We start from the raw sequence: 12,092 nt of genomic DNA, 5'->3' as shown, positions 1-12,092 counted from the left end.
CCAGAGGGTTAAACAGATAAACAGATACTATAGCCTATGTCTCTTTTTTCACCAGTAAATAAACTATTCTACGGTGGCCGAGAGAGCTCAACGCGCTGCAACTGAAGAAAACACATGCAAATAGAAAAAACACCCGCAAATTAAGAAAACATCTTCATCAGTTTCACAACACATGTGTGCTCCAAATACTCACAACACAAACAAATACAGAAACGCGCTGCAAAAGTTCACAACACAAACAAATACAGAAACGCGCTGCAAATAGAACAGAACACAACGGAAATGTTTCCGGGGAACCCAATAAGTGACGGACCCGGCTGGGATGTTCAGCTGTCTACTTTTATTATTATTAAATTTTTTTGCAAAACATACAGAGATGACACGTTTATGGCATACAACTTTGTATACAATATACAAAATGTATTTACAATATGTTCAATGTCATAAGAATACTAAAAAGAACAATGAGCTGAAGACTAAAATAAATAAATAAAAAAAGATAGAGAAAAAGAGGGAAAGACATTAATCTATACATCAGTTACATTGTACACATTTTGTCATTTTATGTTAAAATAAGTTTCATAAGAAATGTTCGAATGCAGCTAGGGTCCAAATATGAGACGGCAAGTTTTAAAGTTGAGACACTCACACACAGATATAACACATATTTTAAAAACTTTGTTGTATAAAATTTATATTTATTTGCAACAGTTATGTTAACAGCAATAATACTATATTTCTGGTAAGAACAGCTATTCAGCTGATGGACACGCGCTGCGTTGTCATGGGAACATCCCAGGTGAAAATAAGGAAATTACGTTGTCTTTCGTTGCTCCCTTCATCAACATAATGGCACACAAGTGCCCCGCTCCCTCCAAAGTGCCCAATTCAAGGGCTCTGCCGTCTGCCCTTTTAAAGGTGAACTAAGTAACTTTTTTTACCTTAACTGAACAGCTTCGGAGTCATTGGAATGGTTATATTACTTATTTCGGGTTGAATGGTGGTCGTTTCGCACCCCCCTGGTGCCCGTGAGCGGAAAATACGCACTTGCAACTTTGAGCCGGCGGGCCGCCGGCCGCTGCGTCAGGAAGTCTCGTGTGATATCAGGTCTCGCGATGTAAACAATTGCTTTACGGCCAAAAGAAATCTGCTAAAATGCTGTCATTATTGCGCTCCCTCACGCTGTCCGAACCCAAATGAAGAAGACGTTTTAAAGAATATCCCATCTGCTTTGATGTCGTTGATCTATAACCTCTGGTGTCTGAGAATCAACAACGAGTTTTTACAACAGTGTTGTCAAATATCTATTCCGAAGCTGTGGGGGGAGCTCTAGAGAGAAACCTGCCAGCAAAAAGCGAGAATACAGCGAAGAAATCCCGAAGCTACTGAGTGCTGCTTTAAGAGAGTAGGGCATAGGTAAAGCTCACGAGCAATAAGCACGTCCCAGCCGTCCGTCCGTCACTTATTGGGTTCCCCGTTAACATTTTCGTATTTCCATTTCTGTATTTGTTTGTGTTGTGAACTTTTGCAGCGCGTTTCTGTATTTGGTTGTGTTGTGAGTATTTGGAGCAAACATGTGTTGTGAAACTGATGAAGATGTTTTCTTAATTTGCGGGTGTTTTTTCTATTTGCATGTGTTTTCTTCAGTTGCAGCGCGTTGAGCTCTCTCGGCCACCGTACTATTCCGTGGTTTTCTTTATTTACCAAAGGCATACAAACTTATCTACGAATTTTCCAGTTTTAAAAACATTTTGCTAACGTTTCCATTAATTTATGAAATCGTTGTTTCTAATTATTCAGAACGTCTAGTTTTTGTTTATATGACCATTAATGGAACATTCCATTGTCATTCTTGATTCTTCAAACATAATGCGAAGGTTAGGCTACTTTTGAATGTTCTCTAAACGTTCTGAAACAAGTATTAACATTTAAAAAATATTTTTGTGCTAACGTTTTGAGAACATTATTAAAGATCAGATAACTTTGAACGAACTGGAAGAACGTTTGTTTATCACTTTGAGAGAACGCTGTTGCCTGTTCGCTGGGTTCTATTGCTCTTAATCTAACAACTTCAGCCTAAAATTAAAATTCAGAATGTTAATTTAGGCTGAACTATTGTTTTAAAATAATACTGATTACAGCTTTATTCTAATATTCTGATAATAGTGTGTGTTTCTCACCCTCTGACGCGATCAGGACTTTGGCCCCGCAACAGCATCTGAAGCTCGCGATCAGACTCCGCGCGCGGATGCTGGTGTTGAGGAGTGCGCATGCGCAGCCGAGCTTGGCCAGCGCGAGCCAGCAGAAGATGAAGGAGGGCTCGTTCATCATGAACAGAACCGCGGTGTCTCCGGGCGTCAGACCCGACGCGCCGCGCAACGCGTTCGCTATTCTGTTGCTCTCTCTGTCTGCGTCTCTAAACGAGTACCTTTCGTTCTCGAAAACAATAAACGGCTTGTCCGGCCGCGTTTCGACCTGTTCTAGAAATCTGTCCAAAGCGAAGAACAAAGGTCGCCTTCTTCTGCGAGACACGAATCTGAGTAAAATCCGCACCAGTTCTGCGTGATACACAAAGTCGGACCAGAAATACGGGAAAAGCATCCTGAGAAACAGAGGACCGAGGATCAGTCCGCACACGAGCACAGAAACCAGGAACATCTTTGATGCGAGAATGCGAGAGTTTCTCAAACACAATCCGATCTGAAGAATGAAGTAGATTCTGCTGAAGGCGGAGCGACATGAGATTACCAACACGGTTTAAAGTTTCCTTCAGCTCAGAGCCTTTAAAGAATGCTCTGTATTACAGAAGTTTCACTTAGGAAAAATAACTTCAGAGATTCAGTTGTTGGAGTACAGCTCTGCTTCCCACTTAGATTCTTTTTGTGATCCTTAATTCATTTGAAGCTGTCATCATTTTGCTACATTATTTCATAATTTCTGAATACACCTACTCAAACCACAGCGAAATGTCTGGATCCGTTAAAGTAAAACATATGATCTGGAGTCAGTGCTTTAGTGTGCATGATACCGGTGTGTGTTCACACTTGTTTGGTTGGATGAAAACAAACCCTGCTGGGATTGCTCTGTTAGAGCGGTTCATCTGAACCGAACAAGCGGACCGCGACCCAGATTGTGGACATATTCTTATGGCTTTAGGTTCGGTGTTAAAATGCCAGTGTGAACGCTAAGTGGACCAGGACTAAATGTTGTTTTGTGGGTCTGGACCAAACAAACCAGTCCAACTGAACTACCAGTGTGTGACACACCCTTAACCCTCTGGTGCTCTTCGCCTGTCGGTCAAAGATGACAGATTTTTTTATTTTATTATTTCAATTAAATGAATGTACTATATTTTAGTTTGATGATGTTTTTCATTTAATATTTTGTATTTTTAGGGGATTTTATAGTACTAAATTATATTCACGCTGTATTTATAATCCATTTATTCACTTTTTGAGCAGAGACCTGACAATTAAATTTCCAACTTAAACTGTGGTAAATCTTGAATGCTTTAGAGACTGAAGTTTGATCTCTATTCAAAGACGACACTTGGCAGTTTATTGTGAAAAAAAGTGAAACTTAAAAAAAGTTACAGAATTTTACGTTTATTATGAAAAATGTGCAAAAATACTATTTAACATTTTATATGAAATATATATTTCCAAAAACACATTTTAAAACTCTAAAATTGTGAGACAATAAAAGCCATCTAAACAAGTTGTGTTAAAAATTTGAGCCTGAAATCTGAGTAAATGAGCTTTCAGTGAGAGTGTGTTCGGCTGCAGTACCACACGCTTCCACTAGAGGAAACTCGTCTCGCATTTATTTCCAATGCGGTACAAGTGTGACTGTTTGTTTCAGGACCATTTAACCTGTTCTAATCACGTCCATGATTTTGTGTGTGTGTGTTCACACAGCAAGTGCCGAAACCAAGTGTCGTACGATTCCAAAGAAGAAAAAATTTCACACAAAAAAAAACGAAATGTAAAATGTTTCAGTCAAAATGAGCTCGAGCACCAGAGGGCGCTGTTCCCTTCCTGAGGCAGACCCGGAGTTCTGGATCAGGGCCAGACCGGCGGTTGCATAATTCCCAGATCTCTCTGAACGTGTGGTGACCAGCGTCGCTATCAGTTCCTCGAGCCGCTCCTGATAGCAGCGGTTTTACTCCAGCTGATAAATCAAACTCAACGACCTCTCGCTAGCAAAACACTGGCTGACACTCATTCAGCAAATAATTGTGACATCTCGCTCAGATGTATTCACAGAGTCCTGATTCCCAGCATGCACTGCAGTAATGAGAACCGTGCGTTTGAAGCTGGATTGTGAACTCCTCAAGGTTACAGCGATAGCAGAAAGAAGGAGCTATACTGATAACGTTCTGCACCGTTTTATTTATATAAAGCTCTTCTGGAAAACAGCTGACCTCGATCTCTCGAGTTTTCAAACACGTTTAACAGTGCAGCGAGTGACAGGCACACGTCCCCAACACTCCAGGACTGATCCCCGCCGCTCATGTCAGAGGGAAACCTGCTGTTTTCCTGCTGGATTACGCAAATAATACTAACGTAGTAGAAATGGCAAAGTCCAATATTTCAATAAAATGGGCAGTAGATCAGTGGAGTGTATCTGTGACCCACGTCTGCAGTGTTGCCCTCAGGTCTGTACTGTACTTCTGCACTGCTGAACACTGAGACACTGAGACACTGAACACTGAACACTGAGACACTAGACACTGAGACACTGAACACTGAACACTGAACACTGAGACACTGAGACACTGAACACTGAGACACTGAGACACTGAACACTGAACACTGAACACTGAGACACTGAACACTGAACACTGAACACTGAGACACTGAGACACTGAACACTGAACACTGAACACTGAGACACTGAACACTGAGACACTGAACACTGAACACTGAACACTGAGACACTGAACACTGAGACACTGAACACTGAGACACTGAACACTGAGACACTGAACACTGAACACTGAGACACTGAGACACTGAGACACTGAGACACTGAACACTGAGACACTGAACACTGAACACTGAGACACTGAACACTGAGACACTGAACACTGAACACTGAGACACTGAGACACTGAGACACTGAACACTGAACACTGAGACACTGAACACTGAGACACTGAACACTGAACACTGAAACACTGAACACTGAGACACTGAACACTGAGACACTGAACACTGAGACACTGAACACTGAGACACGGAGACACTGAACACTGAGACACTGAACACTGAGACACGGAGACACTGAACACGGAGACACTGAACACTGAGACACTGAACATGGAGACACTGAACACTGAACACGGAGACACTGAGACACTGAACACAGAGACACTGAGACACTGAACACTGAGACACTGAACACTGAGACACTGAACACTGAACACGGAGACACTGAACACTGAGACACTGAACACGGAGACACTGAACACTGAGACACTGAACACTGAGACATTGAACACATTGAACACTGAGACACTGAACACTGAGACACTGAACACGGAGACACGGAGACACGGAGACACTGAACACTGAGACACTGAACACTGAGACATTGAACACTGAACACTGAGACACTGATCACTGAGACACTGAGACACTGAACACTGAGACACTGAACACTGAGACACTGAGACACTGAACACGGAGACTGAACACTGAGACACTGAACACGGAGACACTGAACACTGAACACGGAGACACTGAACACTGAGACACTGAACACTGAGACACTGAACACTGAGACACTGAACACTGAGACACTGAACACGGAGACACTGAGACACTGAACACTGAGACACTGAACACTGAACACGGAGACACTGAACACGGAGACACTGAGACACTGAACACTGAGACACTGAACACTGAGACATTGAACACTGAGACACTGAACACGGAGACACAGAGACACTGAACACTGAGACACTGAACACTGAGACATTGAACACTGAGACACTGATCACTGAGACACTGAGACACTGAACACTGAGACACTGAACACTGAGACACTGATCACTGAGACATTGAACACTGAGACACTGAACACGGAGACACTGAGACACTGAACACTGAGACACTGAACACTGAACACTGAGACACTGAACACTGAGACACTGAGACACTGAACACGGAGACACTGAGACACTGAACACTGAGACACTGAACACTGAACACTGAGACACTGAACACGGAGACACTGAGACACTGAACACTGAACACTGAGACACTGAACACGGAGACACTGAGACACTGAACACTGAACACTGAGACACTGAACACTGAGACACTGAACACTGAGACACTGAGACACGGAGACACTGAGACACTGAGACACTGAACACTGAGACACGGATACATTGAGACATTGAACACTGAGACACTGAACACTGAGACACTGAACACGGAGACACTGAGATACTGAACACGGAGACACTGAGACACTGAACCACTGAGACACTGAACACTGAGACACTGAACACTGAGACACGGAGACACGGAGACACAGAGACACTGAGACACGGAGACACTGAGACACTGAACACTGAGACACGGAGACACTGAGACACTGAGACATTGAACACTGAGACACTGAACACTGAGACACTGAACACGGAGACACTGAGACACTGAACACGGAGACACTGAGACACTGAACACTGAACACTGAGACACTGAACACTGAGACACTGAGACACTGAGACACTGAACACGGAGACACTGAGACACGGAGACACTGAGACACTGAGACACTGAACACTGAGACACTGAACACTGAGACATTGAAAACTGAGACACTGAGACATTGAACACTGAGACACTGAACACGGAGACACTGAACACGGAGACACTGAGACACGGAGACACTGAGACACTGAACACTGAGACACTGAACACTGAACACTGAACACTGAACACTGAGACACTGAGACACTGAACACTGAGACACTGAACACTGAGACACTGAACACGGAGACACTGAGACACTGAACACTGAGACACTGAACACTGAGACATTGAACACTGAGACACTGAGACATTGAACACTGAGACACTGAACACGGAGACACTGAGACACTGAGACACTGAACACGGAGACACTGAGACACGGAGACACTGAACACGGAGACACTGAGACACTGAACACTGAGACACTGAACACTGAGACATTGAACACTGAGACACTGAACACTGAGACACTGAGACACTGAGACATTGAACACTGAGACACTGAACACGGAGACACTGAGACACTGAACACTGAGACATTGAACACTAAGACACTGAACACTGAGACACTGAGACACTGAACACTGAACACTGAGACACTGAACACTGAGACACTGATCACTGAGACATTGAACACTGAGACACTGAACACGGAGACACTGAGACACTGAACACTGAGACACTGAGACACTGAACACTGAGACACTGAACACTGAACACTAAGACACTGAACACTGAACACTGAGACACTGAACACTGAGACATTGAACACTGAGACACTGAACACTGAGACATTGAACACTGAGACACTGAACACGGAGACACTGAACACTGAGACACTGAACACTGAGACATTGAACACTGAGACACTGAACACTGAGACACTGAACACTGAGACACTGAGACACTGAACACTGAGACACTGAGACACTGAGACACTGAACACTGAGACACTGAACACGGAGACACTGAGACACTGAACACTGAACACTGAACACTGAGACACTGAACACTGAGACACTGAACACTAAGACACTGAACACTGAGACACTGAACACTGAGACACTGAACACTGAGACACTGAGACATTGAACACTGAGACACTGAACACGGAGACACTGAGACACTGAACACTGAGACATTGAACACTGAGACACTGAACACTGAACACTGAACACTGAGACACTGAACACTGAGACACTGAACACTGAGACACTGAACACTGAGACATTGAACACTGAGACACTGAACACTGAACACTGAACATTGAGACACTGAGACACTGAACACTGAACACTGAGACACTGAGACACTGAACACTGAACACTGAACACTGAACACTGAGACACTGAGACATTGAACACTGAGACACTGAACACTGAACACTGAGACACTGAACACTGAACACTGAGACACTGAACACTGAGACACTGAACACTGAGACACTGAACACTGAGAAACTGAACACTGAGACACTGAACACGGAGACACTGAACACTGAGACACTGAACACTGAACACTGAACACTGAACACTGAGACACTGAACACTGAACACTGAGACACTGAACACTGAACACTGAGACACTGAACACTGAGACACTGAACACTGAGACACTGAACACTGAACACTAAGACACTGAACACTGAACACTGAGACACTGAACACTGAGACATTGAACACTGAGACACTGAACACTGAACACTGAGACACTGAACACTGAGACACTGAACACTGAACACTGAGCACTGAGACACTGAACACTAAGACACTGAACACTGAGACACTGAACACTGAGACACTGAACACTGAACACTGAGACACGGAGACACTGAACACTGAGACACTGAGACACTGAACACTGAGACATTGAACACTGAGACACTGAACACTGAACACTGAACACTGAGACACTGAACACTGAGACACTGAGACACTGAACACTGAGACACTGAGACACTGAACACTGAGACACTGAGACACTGAGACATTGAACACTGAGACACTGAACACTGAACACTGAACACTGAGACACTGAACACTGAACACTGAGACACTGAACACTGAGACACTGAACACTGAGACACTGAACACTGAGACACTGAACACTGAGACACTGAACACTGAGACACTGAACACTGAGACACTGAACACGGAGACACTGAACACTGAGACACTGAACACTGAGACACTTAGTCTCGCGTAGCCAGACCTTCAGACTGACGGCAGAAGGTCTGGACTCTATCTGAGCTTTTCTTGGCCAAGGACCGCCCAAGAGGACGTTTGACTGACATGTAAGTTAACCCAACCAATCACAGTTCGTTTTGTTCCGCGTCATGTTTAGGGGCGTGGCAATATAATGTCGATGTCCCTACAATAACAGACCGGTGTGCATCTAATAAATTATTCATTCATGAACGTAGTGCAAGTTTACTGCAACAATGGAGCCGCGAACTTCACATACTTTTTGAAAATCCAGCGTTTAATTGATCCTGGCAAGCGCTATTGTTGCAGTTGTAAACACAACGGCTTTCTTCTTCCACGAGGGGTTTTGGCATCACGGCATTTGTTTCCAGGCGGGCCGATAAAGAATGCGACACACACGTCTCCCGGACATCCTGTAGAATTCAACCAATCAGATCGCGACTTCGAAACTCCTGAAGTATTTCCAGAAAAGTCTGCCATATGCATCAGACGTTCAGCCAACGGTTTGTGGGCGTGACGTCTGAGGCTGAGACTATGAGACTATGAGACACTGAGACACTGAACACTGAGACACTGAACACTGAAACACTGAGACACTGAACACTGAGACACTGAACACTGAGACACTGAGACACTGGACACTGGACACTGAGCCACTGAGACACTGAACACTGAGACACTGAGACACTGAGACACTGAACACGGAGACACTGAACACTGAGACACTGAACACTGAGACACTGAGACACTGAACACTGAACACTGAACACTGAGACACTGAACACTGAGACACTGAACACTGAGACACTGAGACACTGAACACTGAGACACTGAACATTGAAACACTGAACACTGAGACACTGAACACTGAAACACTGAGACACTGAACACTGAACACTGAGACACTGAACACTGAGACACTGAACACTGAGACACTGAACACTGAGACACTGAGACACTGAACACTGAACACTGAGACACTGAACACTGAACACTGAGACACTGAACACTGAGACACTGAGACACTGAACACTGAGACACTGAGACACTGAGACACTGAACATTGAAACACTGAACACTGAGACACTGAACACTGAAACACTGAGACACTGAACACGGAGACACTGAACACTGAGACACTGAACACTGAGACACTGAACACTGAGACACTGAACACTGAGACACTGAGACACTGAACATTGAAACACTGAACACTGAACACTGAGACACTGAACACTGAAACACTGAACACTGAGACACTGAGACACTGAGACACTGAGACACTGAACACTGAGACACTGAACACTGAAACACTGAACACTGAGACACTGAACACTGAAACACTGAACACTGAGACACTGAACACTGAACACTGAGACACTGAACACTGAGACACTGAACACTGAGACACTGAACACTGAACACTGAACACTGAACACTGAGACACTGAACACTGAAACACTGAACACTGAGACACTGAACACTGAAACACTGAACACTGAGACACTGAACACTGAACACTGAGACACTGAACACTGAGACACTGAACACTGAGACACTGAACACTGAGACACTGAACACTGAACACTGAACACTGAGACACTGAGACACTGAACACTGAGACACTGAGACACTGAACACTGAGACACTGAACACTGAGACACTGAGACACTGAACACTGAGACACTGAACACTGAACACTGAACACTGAACACTGAGACACTGAACACTGAGACACTGAGACACTGAACACTGAGACACTGAGACACTGAGACACTGAACATTGAAACACTGAACACTGAGACACTGAACACTGAAACACTGAGACACTGAACACGGAGACATTGAACACTGAGACACTGAACACTGAACACTGAGACACTGAACACTGAGACACTGAGACACTGAACATTGAAACACTGAACACTGAGACACTGAACACTGAAACACTGAAACACTGAACACTGAACACTGAGACACTGAGACACTGAGACACTGAACACTGAGACACTGAACACTGAAACACTGAAACACTGAACACTGAGACACTGAACACTGAAACACTGAGACACTGAACACTGAACACTGAGACACTGAGACACTGAACACTGAGACACTGAACACTGAGACACTGAGACACTGAACACTGAACACTGAGACACTGAACACTGAACACTGAGACACTGAACACTGAGACACTGAACACTGAGACACTGAGACACTGAGACACTGAGACACTGAACATTGAAACACTGAACACTGAGACACTGAACACTGAAACACTGAGACACTGAACACGGAGACACTGAACACTGAGACACTGAACACTGAACACTGAACACTGAGACACTGAACACTGAGACACTGAGACACTGAACACTGAGACACTGAGACACTGAACATTGAAACACTGAACACTGAGACACTGAACACTGAAACACTGAGACACTGAACACTGAAACACTGAACACTGAGACACTGAGACACTGAACACTGAGACACTGAAACACTGAACACTGAGACACTGAACACTGAAACACTGAACACTGAACACTGAGACACTGAACACTGAACACTGAGACACTGAGACACTGAACACTGAGACACTGAACACTGAGACACTGAACACTGAACACTGAGACACTGAACACTGAGACACTGAGACACTGAGACACTGAGACACTGAGACACTGAACACTGAGACACTGAACACTGAACACTGAGACACTGAACACTGAACACTGAGACACTGAGACACTGAACACTGAGACACTGAACACTGAGACACTGAACACTGAACACTGAGACACTGAGACACTGAACACTGAGACACTGAGACACTGAGACACTGAGACACTGAACACTGAGACACTGAACACTGAACACTGAGACACTGAACACTGAGACACTGAGACACTGAGACACTGAACACTGAGACACTGAACACTGAGACACTGAACACTGAGACACTGAGACACTGAGACACTGATCACTGAGACATTGAACACTGAGACACTGAACACGGAGACACTGAGACACTGAACACTGAGACACTGAACACTGAGACACTGAACACTGAGACACTGAACACGGAGACACTGAACACTGAGACACTGAA

At 44.4% G+C, this 12,092-nt stretch overlaps 1 protein-coding gene across 1 annotated transcript in view; it reads right to left on the bottom strand.

The window, feature by feature from the left end:
• The window catches only part of LOC309507315 (long-chain fatty acid transport protein 2-like), an 18,119-nt gene extending 14,598 nt beyond the window's left edge, over positions 1 to 3,521 (bottom strand). The window contains exon 1 of the mRNA XM_082181477.1: positions 2,181 to 3,521. Coding sequence (XP_082037603.1) covers positions 2,181 to 2,658 — 478 coding nt within the window. The 5' untranslated portion in view covers positions 2,659 to 3,521. The remainder of the gene's footprint in view (positions 1 to 2,180) is intronic.
• Positions 3,522 to 12,092: the final 8,571 nt, after the last annotated feature.

Source organism: Leuciscus leuciscus (assembly GCF_965113295.1).
Source record: "Leuciscus leuciscus genome assembly, chromosome: 10".
Classification (NCBI taxonomy): domain Eukaryota; kingdom Metazoa; phylum Chordata; class Actinopteri; order Cypriniformes; family Leuciscidae; genus Leuciscus; species Leuciscus leuciscus.
Note: the sequence above shows the minus strand (reverse complement) of the source record. Positions and strands in the feature narration are given on the sequence as shown.